The 21040-nt window shown below is 38.2% G+C and overlaps 1 protein-coding gene across 1 annotated transcript; it reads right to left on the reverse strand.

Annotated features, from left to right (window-relative positions):
- Positions 1-470: 470 nt before the first annotated feature.
- Positions 471-11746, reverse strand: zbtb32 (zinc finger and BTB domain containing 32). The gene is made up of 5 exons (XM_036132277.1): positions 11718-11746; positions 7765-8741; positions 6687-6823; positions 4875-5033; positions 471-2123 (listed from the first exon to the last, which is right to left on the reverse strand). Exons 2-5 carry the CDS (start codon positions 8463-8465, stop codon positions 1894-1896), a joined length of 1227 nt encoding a protein of 408 aa, XP_035988170.1. The 5' UTR covers positions 8466-8741; positions 11718-11746; the 3' UTR covers positions 471-1893.
- Between the last annotated feature and the right edge of the window lie 9294 nt (positions 11747-21040).

The following is a 21040-nucleotide window of genomic DNA, read 5'->3' on the forward strand; positions in this document are numbered from 1 at the left end:
CATTCCTCAGACGGTGAGTGATGATGCTAGAAAAGATCCTAGATAGGCAACATAAACAAGTACACACACACAGCCACACAAATACTCTCATTCACAGCTCACCCTAGTTTCTATTATTTCTGAGAAGGTTAACACTAAAACAGACAGGTAAGGAAGTTAAATATGTTAACTTCTAAGCAGTAACGTTGCCACAACAAACAACCTTATTGATAGTTTTTACTGTTCTGAAGGAGGTCGTCACTATTTAAAGTATATTAGTCCAAGTGGGTCAACCCCAATGCATATATGTTACTTTTTTAAATAAGATTTGTGCCTTTTTTCGTTTAATGTAAGGCCGTGATTCCATGTTTTTGCCGTCAGACATGATACTGTATATCTGATTATATAAATGTTCCAGTCCTTTAGATTTTTGCATGCGCACTCTTCTCTGGATGTACATATATAAAATGCAAGAATTCCAGATATTACTCTTATTTGCAAACTTATTTATTCGGTGCAGCAGTAACATGGCTCATTTATCTGGTAAATCCTTGACTGGCGAAAAAAAAAACATTTATTTATTTTCTGTTTCATACATATTACGATAATGCTGTTGAGATCTAGTTACCTGCAAAATGGAAGCAGGCCTGAAAGCTCCTTGCATTACACCGCATGGTGTAATGTTACATATTGCAACCATAAACTACTGAGAAAACATCAGCCGTATACCTTGTGTGTAGCTTTTGTAAAAACATTTCATCTGCCTAGTACCGTTTAATCGGAAGGACAAGATTCAAGTGAAACGAAACCAATGGAGGCAGTGCAGAAAACAAAAGAGTTCCTCTAATGGGTAAAAAGGTAAGCACTCATTTGTTAGATATATCGGCAAATGGTTTTATAATAATCATAGACCTGTGGGGGCAAAAATAATATCATAAGCAGTGCCAAAGCCCAAAGTAGACTACTTGTTTCTCTTAGCTAAGGATGAAAAAATAAGAATAACAGGATCAGAACATCACACTCCTAATGGTTTGAACAAATTCATATTTATCATACTTTAATACTGTTAAGGGATAGATAAAAATGTGTATATACAACCTTTTATTATAAATAAATGAAACATAATTGGCAACTGCTTAAAAATGACAGTTTTTGAGATTTTGAAAATAACTGAATATACTTAGTTTGAATTTCAATTTTGAATTCTTGATACCTCAGATCCTAAGATCCTCAGATTTAAATACTCACCTAAATACTTCGAACCGGACGTGTCAGGATCCTAAGTATTTCAGTAATTCATGTGACATGAATGTATGGATGTATGTGCACGTCTGCATGCCTGTGCGAATGTGGGTATTGTTTTAGAGGGAGCAAAAACTAAAGTCGTTGTTCTGTTTTATTTTTACCGCACAACAATAATACAGGTCGGTCCTTTGTTATTTTATGCATGGCATTTGAAGCTTGATCACCAGATGCGGATTGTTGTTTTCAGTGCATGTCCTCTGGAGGGCGCTAGAAACCCAGGTCAAAGCTGCAACGCTGGCGCAAGCGACCCAATAATTCTGAAAGTCAGAGGGAGGATTCCTGCGTCATGCATCGAGGATTAGATGCTGATGTGGCTTTAATGCCTGGTAAACACTTTCAAAACCTTTAATGTCACTGGAAAATAGTACTGCATCTGTATTTCCTATTATTGTGAATGCAAATAGAGAACAGTTTCATTTTGCATAGATATTACACCCTTGAGGGCCCAGTTTGCCCTTGAAACCTTCAAGTAGAGCAATGTTTTTATTCAACATTCCCCTTTTTGTTCGGGAACAACAGATCTCTTGCTATGAGTACCACCGCAGTGCTGTAAATTAAACCTTTAACAGCGAGAGTCCCCGACTAGAGCTACAGCTTATATGGATGGCCTCAGATGTGGGAGATGTACATGTAGGTGTTGTTGATGCTCCAGTCAGGGGGGAAGTCCTGCACTGCGTGGCTCTTGACGTGCCTCTGCATGGAGACCAGGCTGTTGCAGAACTCCAGGCAGACGGTGCACTGGTAGGGCGCAGCGCCGCCGTGGGTCCGCAGATGCTTGATCATGGCGGAGTAGTCCCGTGAGCGCTGACCACAGAGGCGACACTCGAACGGCTTCTCTCCTTGAAGCGAAGAGAGAATGGACAGGAAGGAAGACGTTAAAGATGTTGGGGGGGTGGTTACTCACGTCAGCGCAGGGTCTCAGTCTTGAACACGGGCCTATAATTAACTCAGACCTATACTGACGACGGTGTATCACTCCTGTGGAAATAATTTCTCCTTTTCAGAGATGAATCGCCTTAATGTATTAAATCAATTAATCTGGGACGCCTTCATGCTAATCACACAGATCTACGTAACTTACAGTATTTTGATGACTTTATTCCCCTTTGTGAGTTTGTTTCTCTGATTTAATGTCAGTGGAAGACAAAGGCTAAACACATATCCTCTCATCCGCTGGCTAACCATCAGAAAAATTCATAAAATTCTTGTATATTTAAAATAGAGATTCAGAGAGATTCCTCAGGTTTTTTGATTATGACTAAACAAACTTTAGATTCCTTTGGGACACTCGGTTTAGGGAAATTAAAACAGGTTCTTTGTATGCTTTGCTCTGATCCAAATCACTTTGTAATTGCTAACGATCACATTAGTGCCCTATTCAAGCTGAAAAATGACACACGAAAGCTAAAAAGACCCAACTGAGAGATAGGGCCGTGTTGTGAAGAAGTGACGATATTGTCAATAGAAAGGAAAAAGCCTTTAATAGCGTTACAGCGAAACCAGCTTTTTAAAAGTTTCCACTGGTATTTTTTTTTTCCTTCTGTTCCATCTTTTGCAATGATCTTAGATTAGAAGAGCTCCTTCCAGTCGCCCTGATCTTTATCACCCTTCACAAATCTATTTCTATCAGATTCAAGTTTGGACTCTGCCTGGCTTACTCCAAAATATTTATATTACTTCCAGTCAGAGTAAACATGTTGGCAAAATTAGAAAAGATTACTTCAAATCTTAGGCTTGCCAGGTAGTCCGAATTAATCTGAGCCTAATTGTGTGCAGTCCTGATGTTTGCTGTTGATTGGTATATCTTCTACTTCATGGAAAGTTGAGATCTGACAGTTTCAGTTTTTCTGTTAGGTGCTGTTTGTGACATTAAATGAGTGGAAAGCTAAACGCGGTTTGGAAAGCGGTTCAGAGCTCCACAACAGCCCGCTTCAAAAAAAAATTTCGGCACTTTGGAAAAAAAGAAACAAAAGAGCGGATCTCTTCCAGACATTCAAAATTGTTGCCACAGTCCAATGAAGCAAGTATTTGAAATATTAGCATAATACCACACTTTACCATAATTCCCTACATTACTGCTACACTAACTACTCAACTTAGAACGTATTTAGCATAGCATGCCAAATAATGATAATAATATTCACACCCACAGTACATCTGAACATTTTGTCATGTTACAGCCATAAAATCTAATGTATTTTACTTGAATTTTGTGTGATAGACAGATATAACCAATAATTATACTCCAGTAATAGTACCCCTTATTGAACATTTCTACTCAAGTAGAAGTACAAACGTATTTTAGATGGACAAAAAGTTAACTTAAGGGGTTTTAAAGAATAAAATAAAAAAAAATGTGTTTTTGTACAATTATGTTGTTTAAACATTATTTTACATCTCTGGTAGAAATGATTTACCCATTTCTCTTTGCGAAATACCTCAAGCTGTGATACATTTGATGAAGAGTGTCTGTGGATATCAACTTCTAAGTTTTGCTGCAGAGTCTAAATCAGATCCAGGCCTACGCCTTTGTAACATCAGACTCTGCTGTGAACAATACCTCCCATGTTTTTGGTCACAGTCCTGTTAGAACGTAAATCTTTGGTTCAAGTCTCAAGTCTTTTGATCCCTCTAACAGATTTTCTTCAAGGATTGTCTTGATTTACCTCTATCCTTCTTTCTAACTTTGAATAGTTTTCCTTTTTATGGTAAAAGAAAACATCCCCACAGCATGATGCTGTCAAATCTTGTTTCATGGTTGGGATTGTGCTGGCGACCCCGCCTCTCGCCCATTGACAGCTGGAGATAGGCATCAGCACCCCCCGCGATCCGACAAGGGATAGACGTGTTAGAAAATGGATGGGTGGTTGGGATTGTGTTTTACAAGCAGACCAGAAAGTTTAACTTCGGTCTCATCTGACTGGAGCACCTTCCTGGACTTGTTTGCTGTCACCCCTAGGTTGCTGTTCTCTTTGCCAGGCCTGTCAGTTGACAACAATCTCTCTTCTCTAAGGTTTGTGAATGTGCATCACTGTTTCTACGTTCAGATGATACACTGAGCATTGTTCTGTGAAATGTTTAAAGTTTGGCTTGACATTTTGTCATAACCTAAGCCTGCTTTAAAAGCCCCCACAGCTTTACCCTTGATGTGTCCGCTAAGCTCCTTCCTTGGTCATCACGATACTGTTTGTTCTCTAACAAACCTCGGAGGCATTCACAGAACGCTGATTCATTTCTGACAGGTGAACCCAAGATCAGTCGATGGTTCTGGATTTTATAGAGTTGAGGAGGCTGCATACAAGTGCAACTCATATTTCTCAGATTAAAAAAAAAAAGAGACAAAAACCTTTTGCAATTTTTTTATAGTTACCAATCATATACTTCTTTGTGTTGATCTATCTCATAACCTACCCTGCCTCTAAAATATGCTTAAATTTAAGGTTGAAACAGAATGGAATGCAGCGTCCAATTGTCGCCTAGTTGCAACCTTGGATCTAATCAGGTAAACCACTGAATATTCATTGAGTTTTCAGAAAAGAGGATGACTCAAAGCAATTCTTTGGAGCATTTAACCGCTATTAGATAATTACCGGTGTGAACACGATGATGCGTATCGAGCTGGTGTTTGAGGCTGAACCTTTTGGGACAGTGCTTGCACTGGTAGGGCTTTTCTCCTCTGTGGTCTCTGCCATTTGCTTCGTGTTGCACAGCGTCCCTTCCACAGAACTGACATCCATCGTAGCTTTGACCTGCGGCAAACCAGAACAGACGATTAGGGTACAGCTTTGAAAGGTGCTAAGGGTGGCCAACTGTGAAACCTATGTTCTCAAGAAAACCAACATATTGCAAAAAAGGCACGACTGCACAACCGGATATACCACCTTGTTTGTCACTTTTAGTTTTTAAACCGAAAAGGTGACCATATATGGGTATTGCCGATGACGTTCACTTTTATGAAGAACAGCAGATGACACTGGGGCGTAAAACAAAACTTTATTTATTTGAAATAATAACCCACATTTTTTTTTTTATAAATGCTTGTAAAATCAGAAACCCAATTAGCGACTGATTTGGTGTGCTTCTGAACTGTAGGCTTGAAATAGGACATTTGATTTATTGTGAATCAACAGATCTACTTATAGACACCATGCTTTTTTATAATGCTGCCACTGACGGCTCAAATCCTTCTCTCTTGCTGTTATTTGGCTGGCTTTGTATTTTTCAATTCATCGTTAATTTTTGTATGCTGCCTCTTGGCTGGGTCCTTGCTGTAAGTGAGAATTGGTTCCTAGTCAGCTCAACATAATGAATGAAGTTGAAACAAATGTAGCAACTAAATATTGAATGCTTTCTCACTGATTCGAGCAAGCAGGAAAACTCTCTGCGGCTTTAAATAGAAAAATAAAAAAGTACCGCAGTCAGAACGTAATTCTGCAACAGTATTCACTGAGGGCATATCTTTGTGAAGCATCCTGTTGCAAGAGAGTCGATTCACCTTGTGTAAGCTTTCCTGTGAGCTTTGCACGTACGTCTTCTCAAATTTTTTACAAAAGGTGTGATTTTTGAGGTCAAAGTAAAAAAGTGTAGCTTTTCGCCGCTCCGTCTGTTTTTAGGGGTCTTTTTTGAGAGAAAACGTAGCCCTCACAGTAGCCTATAGACAGGATGCTGAAATATGAAGCGGGTGTACTGTAGTGAGGGTAGAAAACAGGAGAGAATAAACCACAACAATCGAACACTTACCACTCTAAAAAACGCAACCTGCTGAGATCTGTCGCCTGTTGTCTGCGTGTTTCCTGTCCAATGCAACGTTCGTCGTCTCAATTGAAAATACTCGACGTTTTCTGCTGCTTACATATTTATATTTAGCATAACTAAACTTTTCATTACTCCCTGTAGTAGTGCTTCTTTTTCTGTTTTTCGCGGCTTCTGAAACGTGAACACACCGTTCCGTCAAACAGCAGAAAACGAGTCCTTTTCAGCTCATTTGTACACTTTCCCTCTTGCTCTCGCACAGGCCTCCCCTCGCGAATCCTGTTCGTGCTGCTAACTTCAGAAGAACTTATCAGAACACATCAAACTTATTAGACTTTTTTTTGCCTAAGGACAAACCACGCGCTCGCTGCAGCACATACTGTACTTTGTATATCTAGCTGTATCTAGTTAACCACACTACTGCTCCTATTGCACCATGCTTTCAAAACCACAACTCTCTTTATCACTTTCCATTGCGTAGCTGCGTCGCTGGAGCCTGCGAGGTTAGGGGTCACGCAAAGAAGTTGTTTCACCATCTTGTGTAAATTGACATGTTTTACTCAGGATCGTCCCTCCTGCGGCTGCAGTAACAGTAACATGCTCTCACTGTGCTATGCTTGTTGTAATATTTGGTATGATTATATCCTTACCTAACCGTGTGGAGGCTGATTCCCGCAGCACTGGATCACAGAGGAGTCTTGTACGGCAGTGTTGGCACTCTTCAGCTCTTTCTCTGACTTTGGGCGCCTCGGGATTGCTACAGGAAGCATATTTTGTGGTGTGACTGCTGCAAATATGGTACAAAACAAATATTTGTGTGTCCAAGAAAAATTTTGAAAATCATAGTATTTTTTTTTTTTAATTGGAGAATAGCAGTTTTCATATATTTCATTGTGGTGTGTTTCTTATCCCTGCTAATATTAACCAGGAGATATTTATGGTCCTTCGTTTGGGTTTAAAAAAAATAAAGTTTTGCCTTTCTTGAAAAATTTGATTACAGAAAAACAAGACAGTGGGAGACACCATAGAGGGTTGTTTTTTCCCCCACCACATAATGTCGTTTACACACTGAACAATTTTTTTGTGGTGTAGACACGGCCAGCCGAAACACAGAAAATATGTTTCAGTGGGTGGAAAATCTTTAATTTTGTCAAGGAAGGGAGAAGTTTAGGGGCCTCCCCTTTATTCACAGTTTGGTTTGGCTTTGCAAGACTTGAAAGAATTTGGCTTTTTTTTGCACAAAAACAAACGTTTGTTTTACTCCTAATATCTCAAAGTTTAATGTTGTTTCAAAAAAACGATCAAAATACTCCACTTTTTTATTTTTATTTGGATCAATCAAGATATTTCATTTGCGTTGTTTAAACAACAATTATGGGTTTCTTAAAAGAAACCTCAATAGTCTTCAGGTGGCAGGGAAGGGTTAACAGGTGAAACCGATGAAGCAGGAAAGGCTTGATCTCTCTCTCTCTCTCGCTCTCTCTTTCACACAAACACACACACACACACACACACACACACACACACACACACACACACACACACACACACACACACACACACACACACACACACACCTCAGCAGTGAGTCAAGTACGGTAGCTGTCGCAAAGGAACAACTGAGCAGGCCAGGGGGTTCTGAAATTAGTCTGTTGTAGGAAAAATATGGAGAAAATGTGTCAAAATAAACCTGCAACTTTCCAAAATTACGTCTAACGGGTGTCTTACCTCGTCTCCCCAGTTTGAATAGATTGGCTCAGTTTCTTTCTTTTCAAAAGGCCGTTCTTGATCATGCTGCCCATCCGCGAGGCCTCCGTGTACATGTTTTGGGCATAGGGATGGGGGTGGAAGCGTGTGTAGCCTAGTGCGGTGTTTTGAAGGGGAATCTGAAAATGGGAAGTGAGTAAAGGGAACATGCGTGGAGTAGACAGTGGGAACGGGTACACCACAGAGGTCGGGTTGGAGGACGGAAGGGGATGAGCTGCTAAGATGCTTGAATAGTTCTCTGTAATTCGCCTTAGGGTGTTTATGTGATTCCCAGAGTCCCATAAGTTTGTAGGCCATGCCCATGCAGAAGAGAAAGAGGGACTACTGGTGTGGGGCCTAGAAATGACACTGTCTCTGTTGCACAGTGCTGCTGAAGTCGGGGAAAATCTTGCCTTCCTTCTTGGGGATTTTTGGTTGTTTTGAGCATCAGTAGATTCAACGGCTGAAACACTTTCCATAATGATGCCAACACTTGATTTATCTACTGGGGAGGATTTCTTTTGGACTTTGCCCTCAATAGCTGCTCTACCTTTTTGCTTTTGATCTTCCTCGTCTACGCTGTCTTTTTCCCCTGTGAGGTCTACTGCGTCTTCCTTTTCATTCTCCTCTCTGACTTCAAGACAGTCCAGGTGTTTGCGACACTGGTCCTCTAGTAGCCGCATTTCCAAGAGCTGGGCAGCTCTCAGCAGCTGCTGAAGGTCTTTCACCGGCACTTCGAGAGCTTGCTTGTAGGTGAAGTCCAGAACTTGCTTGAAGGTGCGAGGAGAGAAATACTCCAACGTGCAAAGGGCTGGGCTGTCTGCGTCCCCTTTGGCCAGGTGCTGCGCTAAGGCTCTACTTGCACAGGCTAGTACTAACCGGTGTGCCCGAAACGTTTCACTCTGGACGGAGATGACGGCATCACAGAACGTCCCTGATTGGCGAAGGGCGTCTGCCTGCTGGAGGAAGTGGAAGTATTGGGTGTTGTTGATTCGGATCATTTCTAAAGGTTCTGGAAATATTGGGTAGGGCCTGAAAAGAGAAAGCCACAAAGCAAGATCCTATCAGATAATGCTCGCAATGTGTTGAGATCAGTTCCATTCCTCTGGCTGTTTTGTGACATTTCCATGGAATGGAAATCGCTTTTCAGACAGAAAACGGCAAAAAATCAGACAGTGGTTGCCATGAAATATGTTTAATGTAATTTTATTGTGTCTCCCCTTACCCACAAATTAAGTGTTATCAGTAGTGAGAGTCAAGGGCGCATAACTCAAAGAAGGAGATTTAGTTAAATAATAGAAATCAAGATTTTCATCCACTGTGCCAACTTGTGCTTATTTGTCTTTTAAATATCCAAGAAGAGTCAAATTCATGCATTTTATTGTGTTCTGCAGAAAGATTTCCCTCAATCACAGCCGTACACGTTATCAGGCTTAAACGTCAGGGTGCTTTGTGGAAATATACTCTGCAATGTGACACTTTTGATATTCGCAGAGCACATACACACTCTAAAGCCACAAAGCCCTTACAGTATATGAAACCATGACTAATTACTGTACACTCGAGAAAACATGAGTAAAGTTTGAACGTCAACAACAGTAAGTCTGTATTTTGGTGTGATAAACATCAAATGCAAAAGTTTGCATGGGTGTAATATGTAAATATCTGCAAATAGAACAGAAATATTTGGAATTTAACAACTAAAATGAAGAATACGGAGATGAAAAGGTTGTTGCTGTGTGTTTAATCTACCAGCTGGTTGGAAGGGTGTCTTCTATAGATGTTTAGCATGATACATGATTTAGTTTTTCTTTATTTATACAAGGTATTCTTAAACAGAGGTCGCAGTTTTAAACTAGCTACTCTTTTACAAAGTATTTTAAGAGCAGCATCAAACTAATAATTGAAGATAGATTTATCAATTCACATCTTCCAAACTTCAAAAACAAGAATTAGTTAAAAGGGCAATTTATTTTTGCAACATGTTTTCTTTCATCTGTTGATTTTATCATTGCCGATTTTTGCGAACGTACATGCTGAGCATGGCCCCTAAATGTAGCATCGAGAGTGAAAGTGACACTGGCGCAACTTTAGTCGTTGTACATACTGTACTCCAAGTTAAAGGTTTCGCTTCAGTGTGGGCTTAAAAATGGAAGAATAAAAGTTAACATAACTGTTTTCAAATGTGTAATGTATATATATGTATGTATATAAATATATACATATGTATGTATGTATATATATATATATATATACATATATATATATATATATTTATATATGTGTATATATATATATATATATATATGTATATATATTTTTATATGTATATATATTTATATATGTATATATATATATATATATATATATATAGATGAGAATCAGCATTCGATTTAGGTCGATAGATCAAGCATGCATTGGTGTAGAGAAATATATCATCTGCGTACATCGCTCGAAAGCTTCTCCGTGGAACATTTTTGCAGCTGCGACACTTACAACTGTGACAAATATTGTGTCGTTCTAAATAAGAAATGTTATTTGAAGTGCAGTGAAAATGCTATAGCATTTATACATTTACAAATATATAATACAAATTATGTGTCTATGCATGCCGCATTCTGTATCGCTGAGGGTAAAATTACATTTATTTTGATCTAATAAAAACTATGATGATAAAACCAAGCATAACTATATATATATATATATATATATATATATATATATATATATATATATATATATATATATATATATATATATATATATGTATGTAAAACTATTAATATTATTATCGTTATTATTATTATTGAAAATAATATAGCAAATTATTTCCCCAAAAAAATTCAAATAGAGCTGGCTTGATCCATTACTGTTTTAGTACGTGCTCTTTATTTTTAATCGCAGTCTGGAATAGTATGCGTTGTTGTATGAATTTTGTTACAGCTTACAATTTTCTGTTTAATGCAAGTATTATGTTTTAAATTAAAAAAACAGAAGTCATTTGTCCTTAAATTTGACTTGGAGAGCTTTACATGGACAGACACCAGTGAACATCTCTGAACTACTACATCCCTAGACCCCTATTAGGCCTCTGAGGTCCAGCGATCAAGACCTTCTGATTGTCCCACATACAAAATTGAAAAGTAAAGTAGACTCAGCTTTCTTTTCTGTGGCTCCAAGACTCTGGAACGGCCTTCCTCGGACTCCGAGATATGAGCTAAAAACGTATATTTTTAAATCTGCATTTGTTTAATTGTTTCCTGTGTATTTTTTGCCTTCTGTTGTAAAACACTTTGTGCGTTTGATCTTGAGAAGTGCTATTTAAATAAAGTTTTACTTTTCACTTTCTTCAATCAATGAGGTTTCCCAAACTATGCCTTTTTAAGACCGTCACTGATGTGATTTGAAATACAAAATGCAGCAGGAGGCCTGCAGATCAAAAGCAACTGAAGGATTGCGCTTTGCTTTTAATTAGACTTTCGTTAGTGAATTCCATTTTCCAAAGTCTTTAAATCTATTTAACTTGGCAAAAAATAATAACTTGCAAAGTTTTCAAATCAGCCGTGCTCTCGAGCAGAGTTGCGTCACAGTAAGCTGGTGGCAGAACTCCATTCACTTGCAGTACAGTAGAATCTGAATGCTTACACCGGGGAAAACCATGCATGCATTTGTCAGCTTTACACATCCTTTAACAGGACATGAACTTACAGTCAGCCTCCCCGCAGCGTGCATGTAGAGGATTAAAGTCAAAAGAGAGATGTCTGATTTGAAAGACTCCGTGGGCAACAGAGGAGCACAGTGGAACTAGTTTTCACTAGAATTTCTCTAGAAAAACAACAGTGCTAAAAAAGACAGAGGATGATTAAGTGTATGCTCTTGCGGTTTCTAGTCTCGGAAGCTGAAGAAGCAGAAATCTGCATGAATGAGGCACTTACCGAGTGTTTAGTGAGTTTTCTCCCAGGAGGGCGATGAGCTACCCTGCATCATGACTGTACAGTGACTTGTGAAGTGTTGGGGCACAGGTTAGTCTGTGGGACAAGGTGGTTTCCTCTTTGTCTTTACGGTCCCTCCTCTTCAAGTCTCCTATTGGTGCATTGATTGCAGAGTTAAATGGCTTGCTTGTTGGCATAAAAAAACTCTCATTTTGTCATAAAAGTGCGACACTTGTTTTGTTTAGAGGGACTGGAAGTTTTTTTATTATTCTTCATCAAGTACTTATTTGACTTTCTCAGATATAGTCTATCATCTGTTGTCTATATTTGCTTATCCTTGCAGGCAAAAGTAAAAGTAAAACACACGCACGCACAAAGAAAGAGAGCGAGTGAGAGAGAGAGAGAAAGAGAGAGATCTATAGTATATATATATATTTATAGAAAGATAAAAATACAGGGTCAAGCAAACAGGCGGGTTGGGGGGGGGGGGGGGTTAGGAGATGAGGAGGAAAGAGGACAGTGGTGGACTATCTGTGTGATGCTGTATACCTGTGAAGGCAGTACATGATTTCCTCCCTCTGCAGCCATGATCTGCTGGTCACTACATTAATAGACTATTCTGTGCTGTGTGAGTGAAACCACTTGAAAGCAATTGGCCTGTGACAGGAAACATGCAGACCAAAGCCCATTGGTACTGACATGCAAGGAGGGCAGGCTCGCAAACATGCACCCTCAAAATAGAGATGTCTGCTTTTCCCTTTTGTCAGATATGTCAGATGTTAATGTGACAACCTTTAAAAATAGGCCAACTGTAGAGCGCTGGTCACTTCAGCAGACCACAGCGGTTGGCTAGTCCTACATTAGGTGTCTGTAGCGTTTGTTTAAAACTGGTGCTTGCTGCTAAATTATTAATAACAAGTTGTGCTTGCTGCTGTAATCTATTTCCTTTCCATTGCTATGTTTTATTTTTATGCAAAATGTTTGTAGTTGCTGTTAAAACAGTATTTTTTTTTTTACATTGTAAAATGTGCTAATACCTTATTGACTGGTTTTTACCTCAAACAAATAGGTCCCAGCATATAGACAAAAGGGCGGAGGTCTTTACTACTGTAGGCATTGTCAATTGTTCAAAATTGAGACGTAACACCCCATGAATATGAGCTTCACCTCTGAAGCAGAGGACAGAAAGGGCAGTTTTCCCAGTCGCTCCCAGAAAGTTCTGTTCGTGTTGTTCCGAAAAGTTATATTCCCGAATTTTCATGTTACAATCTGAGTAAAATGTTTTTCTGGCTTTCATACCAAGTTTGTGATAAACATTGCGGAGAACTCAGCCCCCGAAGATGGACTAATAGTGTCTTTGTAAAATGGCAATTAAAAAAAAACAAAACAATGAAAAGCAGAAAAGTAGAGCACCTAAAAAAAAAAAACCCTGACAGGAAAAAAAATACTTAGGTGCAGCCAAAAAGTTGTGGGTTTGTGTAAAAAAAAAAAAAAAAAAAAAAGGAAAAAAGTTTACAAGATGAAACAAAACCCATACAGCAAATACCGCCAGTGAAATGTGATCTCTGAAGTTTTGACATCAAAAATTTAAATGTGAGTAGACATTTGCACATTGACAGCAGAGGGTTAAATTTGTGATGCAGTGAAAATCTGAGTAATAGGGGAACATTTTGGCATTATGACAAAAGACGTTTGAAGTGATGGAAAGTTTGAGGAAGAGTAAAGACAAGGTAAATTGTTGTATTTCGTGATGTGATTAGAAGGCTTCTTTGGGATTTGTTTCCTTTGTTAGTTTTGGTCAATAAATAAGTTGCAACGTGATAAATGCATTGCATACATAAAATAGTATAAATAAATCCTAAAACTACCTGTTATGAGTAAATTTGCGTCAGTATTATTATTTAGGTTTCCAATTATGCCGACTTCCCACAGGGTGTACCGTGGGCAGCAGTTCTTGGCCCTTTTCTTTTTTCATTTTATCTTCTGCCACTATATTACTCTATTCTTTTTCAAGTGAGTAAGTCCTCCATTTTTTTCCAACCGTTGGTACTAAGTGCTTGATTTTTGACTGGTCCATTTTTGGCTTACACTTCATTTGTGAATTCCTCTGAAGTTTTTTTTTATTTGTTTTTACGTCTTGTGATAGTTCTTAATAGCTCGGTTTTATCATTGTGAATTGCTGCATGCATTCTTGATCTCTGAGGTTAGTAGATCAGGTGATTTTACGTGCTCCAAAGATGCGATGCAAACTCACAGGGGATGGAACATTTGCTGTTGCAGCTCTATAAAAAATTGTCTGTGACCTAACTTTCGTGCACTTTTTGTCCAATTTGTTTTCAGCGTTGAGCGCTCCTTTTTTTACAAGCTTTTATTGCCCTTGTGTGACACTGTACTTTTTATTCTCTGACTTTGTTGGTTTTGATGCTCAGCACTTTTTTTGTACAGTCCTGTTGTTGTTTTTAAAGGGCTTTATCAACATGTGGATAATATGGTGTGATATTAATGCTTTTGTCAGATTAAAAGTACACTTTGGAAATAGGAACATTTAAACAGGCTTTAAACATACTTTTAATTTAGTCCACATGTCGATGTTAAAAATGTTTTTCATTGGTCTGATATAATATTGTTTTCTTAAATGTCGCGTTTGCATTACTTGTAATCAGAAAATCATCATTAACATAAACAAAGGCTTGAAAACAATAGTTTGTGTGTAATTATGTTATACAATTGATATATAATGAATATAGTTACTGAAACAACCAATTTTTTTATCAATATTCTAATTTATTATGACTGTAGTCAGCTGTGCATCATAGTTTTCAAAACTTGTAATTTCTGGGTTTTGATCTGAACCACTTTTTTAAGTGCATGTAGACTAAACAAGTTAGAAATTTAATCAATATAGCTAACGAAGAAGTGCATTTTCAGGGTGCCTAAGATTACATCACCTTTACAATATATGAGATAAAGGTGCAAAAAAGCCACACAGCACTAGCAGAGGTTTTAAAAAAAACAAACCCTTAACAGGAAGGCATTAATCTGTGAATCTGTGATTCTATACAAAGCTGAAGTGTTGTCATTTATGAGTGGAAGAAAACAAGTTTGGTCAAACAAGTTAAGATTATTGATTAAACTCACAGTTATGAGTCATAATGAGTTATTTCTTAGAAATCATTATTTTAAACTTCAATTGTGTTTTATCTCTAATCAAATGTTTTCCAATTCTGACATGCCAAATGCACTTTACATTGCACTTACTGTTTAAAGCAATGCAATACGTGCGCCTTTTCAGGTCAGAACACCGTGTCTTAAGTTGGCACGCTCATTGCGATTTGGACAAATCTCTTTAAAAATCTTGATTTGGCTGTTTTTGGCTATGCTATACATTATATATATTAAATTTTTTCAATCTTGACGTGTCACCCACCTTTCTTGCGCGATGACATTTCTTAGTCATGCCATAGTGAAGAAACTGGTATGATCTTGTTTTTCCTTCTGGAGTTTAGACGGTTAAACCTGAAAATAGTAAAACTAACTTTAAAAGCCACTATGAAGGTAACTGATGAATCAAAGGCAAACAAAAAGGATTCTTATTTAGGTCTCAACGGTCTTAGTAATACCATGGAAGCACCTGAAACTCTTGAACTGATTATATGCAAACAAGAGCTTCTACGTTTAGTTTTTTTAACAAAAATTCCACTTGCAGTGATCATCATGATGAAATTATCATTGCATGCATGATGAATTAACCACAGTGTGGTTTCCTGTTAAAAGCTGTGATCACAAGTTTAACATGTTGATGCATTAGTTACAGGCAGATTTTTCAGCTCTACATGAAACACATACAAACTGACCATTTATGATAACTCAATATGATGGTTTGTGAAAGTGTGTGGGTGTATGCACGGCTTTGAACAATGTGCTGACATTTGGGGCTTCTCTGTGAGGATTTTGTGCAAACACTCATCGTCAAATGCTCCTCAAACCACTGGACAGTATGATCTCATCTATTCCCTTCAAGGAAATTAGCATCACACCAATGCTTAAATGTCACCTCGTACAACATGGGAAGGAGACAGCAAGCCGTGATGCACAGGGCTTCACCTTCCAGTAATATCAAGACTGCTCGCGCCCCCTTCCCCCATGCACACCCTGCCCCCCTCTCACACCAAACTCCTGAGCAGCTGCTATCCCCTCACTGTCAGTTTAACAATCACCATCGCACTCCCCACCAGGCCCCAATGCTGACTCACTGGGTGTCTGAGTGGGATAGCAAAGGTGACAAGCTCCTCGGTGTGCATCGGTTTGTGCAACAGATTATATGTCAAATGATGTTAAAGATATGTGTGTTTCAGTTGATCAAACACATCTGCCGTGCAAAGATGCCTTTGATCGACCTACAAAGTTGCTTAAATTTATATGCACAAAGGAGTTTCGTATTGTTTTGTTGAATGAATCAAAGTGTTACCGAACTAAACAAGATGCTCACTCAGACTGCGAAGTGATTAAAGTCTGGGTTAATATGAGTCGACTTACGCTACCACACTGGCGGTATGTGAGCTGTTGACTTCACAGGAACCACTACCAAGATGACTGATGAGCGCTACAGGCATCAATGGCAAACTGTTACTGTACAGCCACAGAGCCTTTTCACAGTAATCTGGGTGAGCAGGACTACCCGTCAGTATTGTGGTTTGGAAGAAGTGAACCAGAGGCTGGGGCTTGACACTTCTTTGTAATTTGTAGGTGAAGGAAGTGAGGGCTGCCCACGCCCCATTGACTGTCAGGTGAATTTCTGCTTGGGAACTGTGTCAAGGCTGCCTATTTGTTACTTTTACTGAATGCCTAATATTGATTAATGCCTATAAATGTTGAGAAATTTGATGTGCTTGAAATGTCTTTGTCAAGACATCAAAGAAAATGCAGGCACAAGTGACAACAGCCGCAGCGTGCCATTACTCATCACTCTAAGTTCAAAGGAAAGTTTCTTTAGCAACTAAAATCTTAAAAGGACCTGTAAAACACAGATGTGGGTTCTTCAAACCTTTGTTGATGGTAAATTGTATCTGTGTAAACTCTTAAATTACATTATATTAACTTAAATTAATTTCATTTCTAGTGGTGGAGGGGCTGGGGGCATCTAGAATAGCTTCTGTTTTGTGTTTAGTTGAAGAAGATTGGTGTTCATCCAAGGCTTTTGTTTCCTCAAGACAGTTGGTGAGAGCGGTGAATGATGGTGATGAATGTGCAGAGATTTGGGAGACTGTTTTAAAGTAGAGCAACATGGCATCTGCATAACAATGTAGATACATTTTGTGGTGGCTGATGATGCTACCATGGGGGAGAATGAAGGAGGGCCCAAGGCCTGACCTGTGGAACACCACAGGTGACTGTAAGAGTCCAGGATCTTACTTCCCCAATGGTGATATACTCAGAAAGTTGTTTTTCCATTAACGTGTTTTTTGCCCATTTTGAAGTACCACGTTAGAAAAGGTTGATGGAAACAGCAAAATTCAAATTAACTTGCTAAATTTTGCAATAAAGTTTGCTTGAGGTGTTTTTGTTTACTTTTATGAAAAAGAGTAAATGTGCTAAAGAGGAGATGGAAACGCATTTACCTAATAAGTTTTGACATAGCGATTCTTTACCTCACATGACTGATCAGCTGTTTCTGCCTCTGGTGTCTACCCGGATGTTACCATGAAGGGCTGGAAGCAACAACAGGTACCCGTGAAACCGACAAAGAGATTCAAGCATTTCTTGGTCTTATCCGTGAAAAAAGGTAGCAACACATTCATTAAAACTCTGCTCCACTACTGATCTGTGGTCCGGCCTAGTGTGCAACCTCTACTCTGTGTCACCTGGTTAATTCGGTACAAACCAGCAGATTGAAACATTTCTTTTTTTGCATCAATTTAAAAGTTTGCTCAAAATGACAGTTGAAAGGAAATTGAGTTTTTTTTTGGAATTCTTTGTACATTGTTTAAGGTTAAAGCAAGGACACAATGTAAACTTTTGGTCCAACAAAGGTTTGCTTGCATTATCTGAAGTAAATAGGATTGTTCAAATCAGTCTTTTAGGAAAAGTTTTGATATATGTACTTTATACCGAAAATCAGATGATTTGAAATGTCAGCACATACTTTTTTAACTTGCATTAAAACAGAGTCCATGATCACACTACTTCTATTGGCACTACTACTAGTGCCAACCCCATTCATGGCACTGCATGCTATGTTTTGACTCATTTAGTGTCCAAATTCATCATAAAAATTATAGATTTTCATCATCATTAATGTGATGACCTGATCACGTTACCTATAAATGATAACACCTGCATAATTAATAGTCTTTAGATTGTTTTCTTCTAATTTGAATTTTAGTACATTCAGGAGCGCCTCAGAATTCCCAAAGCTATGTTTCATGGTGATATGTTAAAAGCTTTAGGCATTATACAGTATATTATACCACTGAACATCAGATTTTGAAAATCTTTAACTTACATTATAAGCTTTGCATCATTTTAAATGTCTAATAGTGTTCTTTCAAAAGTAAATCTTACTTCACTTTTACTGGGATACCTTTTAGAGAAAAATACTTCGATTGGAAATCTTGTGCAAACATTATGGATGAAATCAAACAGCATATTGCTTACTTTCTTTGTATTGTTTAACAGATTAGTGAAATTTAGCAAAAACCTGACAAAACCACTTGGTGAACTGTATTATCATAATTACAGGTAAACAGTAAAAGCAGATGACTGTCAGACATCAGCAACTATAAAATTAGCCTTTTAAACATATGAGTAACTCTATATGAGAATATACTGTAGCATATAGTGTCTCACTGTTTTGGTCACAGATTTTATTCTTATTTATTGTGCTTAAAAACCGGCTGTATTGTGAAATTCAGGAAACTGACAGCATTATTACACATTGTACATACAAATTCATAAGCAAGGTAAGATTTGCAAAGACTGAAAGCATATTGGTTACAGTTAAATGGTTTTAGATTAAGCTGTGTTGGAGAACTTCAGGTCCTTAAGTACATAGTATGGAGCTTTTACCAAATTGGAATTTTAAGCTATTGGGTCACATTATATAAACCGCAGAAGGCGAAGTTCCATAAGCCTTTCTTGAACTAAACTCTTTTGTCTTCACAACGTAATAATTTAGCATGCACGTTTGTTTTCTTTTTTCTTTTCTGTCATTTAAAAGAAGGTAACAGAGTGATATTATCTCATGTCGCTCTTCCTGACAAAGGAAGTGAGATGCAATTTAGGGTTCACAGAATCAACTGTGGCTTAAGGAGTGACTGAAACTCCATGCTGAAAACTGAGAAATACTCTTATCTTAATCTTGGTCATGATTTTCATCTCGAAAAAGTTTTACTACTTAATGTTTTCTTTACGTCAGTATTTGACAAACACACAAAAGAGCAGAAATAGATTTACTTGTGAAAATGCTTGTGTCGGGTCTTTGCAATATATCTGTGAAGCCATTTCACACAGGTGAAAGCTGCATATGAAAAAGCACATGTTTTTTTAGGTTTCCTTTTCCAAAGAATTGTAACTGAAGACTTGACGTGGAAGAAGAGCTGATGTTCCAGTGCGAGTAGGCCTTATGGTTTCCCCGTTGACACCACTTGTACAGTTGAAACCAGAAATTTACATACACTGCAAACAGGACACACAACCTTTTTCCCGCTGTCTGACATTGAATTAGATGGTGCTAAGTCAGCTAGGAATAGCAAAATTATTCATATTTGGTAAATAGTAAAATAATGTGACAGTTTTAAAAAAATATTTTTATTATTTTATTGAAAGGTAGAACGCTGCATAAACTAAGATTGATAAGCTTTAACTTAGGAAAGTCCATATTATGATATCATGGCTTTTTAAGATTAATGTGGTCAGGTTTTGAGTAAGAAGGACACAGGTGAAGATCATGATGATGGTGAGTAGTCTAATAAAAGGCAAAGACATTTACAATCCTATGTAGCATTGGGACAGAATGTAACCACCATGGACAAAACGGAGTGGTAGGAGTCATGAATCCATGAAGGGTAAAAACAGAGAAACCAGCGGAAAGTAAAGCGTACCAGTGGTTTAAGTACAGAGGAAGGTAAGGAGAAAGTGAAGCAGGGCTCAGGTGAAGGTTATCAGATGAGAACTGGTAACAGCTGAGAACAATAATTGGCTAACTGTTAAATAAAGAACAAAATAACATCTTTTGCTCACATATAATGCCCTTAATAATCAAGCTCCATCATACACCAGAGATCTGATTGCCCCATATGTTCCTAACAGAGCACTTCACTCTGTTCTGTCTGTAAATGTAGAATGGAAGGCATACCTTTTTGTTATCATCAATTACTATAAATTACTATTACTATTTTTGTTATCAGGCTCCTCTCCTGGGGAACCAACTCTCAGTTTTGGTCCATGAGGTACTTTTAAGACTAGGCCTAAAACATTCCTTTCTGATAGAGATTATATTTAGAACGGTTTAGGTTATCCTGAGCTATCTCTGTAGTTATGCTGCTATAGGCTTAGGCTGCTGGGGGACATTAAGATCTATTTCACTCCCTCTCCTACTGTTCTCCAATTTTGCATACCAAATTTTTTTGACTATAAGGCGCACTTAAAATCCTTAAATTTTCTCAAAAATTGATAGTGTGCCTTTTAATCCGGTGCAGTTTATATATGACTTATGTCTTGTAGCCTGCCTTATGTTAGAAACAGGGCAGTGTAGTCCAACTACTCTGTCCTCCCAACAAAGACAGATAGCTCACCCTCTCAGGAGAGAGCTGTGTACATGAAGGGGCAGAGTGATATTACACACTGGAGAAGAATATTTAGTGCGCCTTATGATCCAGTGCACCTTATATGTGGACAAAGACACACAAATACACGTTAATTCCCAATGCCCCTTATAATCCAGTGCACCTTAAGGTCTGAGAAATACGGGTATATTGCTATCTAAACTTTTAACTTTATGTTCTCTCAGGTTTTTATATGCATTTTGTTTAGCTGTGACAGCATGCTGGACGGCAGATCAGCTGTTACTGCTTAAAATGTGCTTAGCATCTCCAGAGCAAAAACAAAAGAGCTTGAAAGCATGCAGCTGTTGCAGACAATATGTCATTTTCCACAGTGAAATAAGTCCTGCACTGACATGGGCTGAGTCCAAAGCAACACTGTCCAAAGTGTTTGGCCACAATGTCCAGAGATCAAAAGGGGATACTTGTAGGCATGAGAAGATCATATCGAGTGGGAAGTACAGGAGTGGCAACAATATGTTTTTCTCACACCAGGATTAACTTCCT

The sequence above is a fragment of the Fundulus heteroclitus genome, chromosome 3 (genome assembly GCF_011125445.2).
Source record: "Fundulus heteroclitus isolate FHET01 chromosome 3, MU-UCD_Fhet_4.1, whole genome shotgun sequence".
NCBI classification, from domain to species: Eukaryota; Metazoa; Chordata; class Actinopteri; order Cyprinodontiformes; family Fundulidae; genus Fundulus; species Fundulus heteroclitus.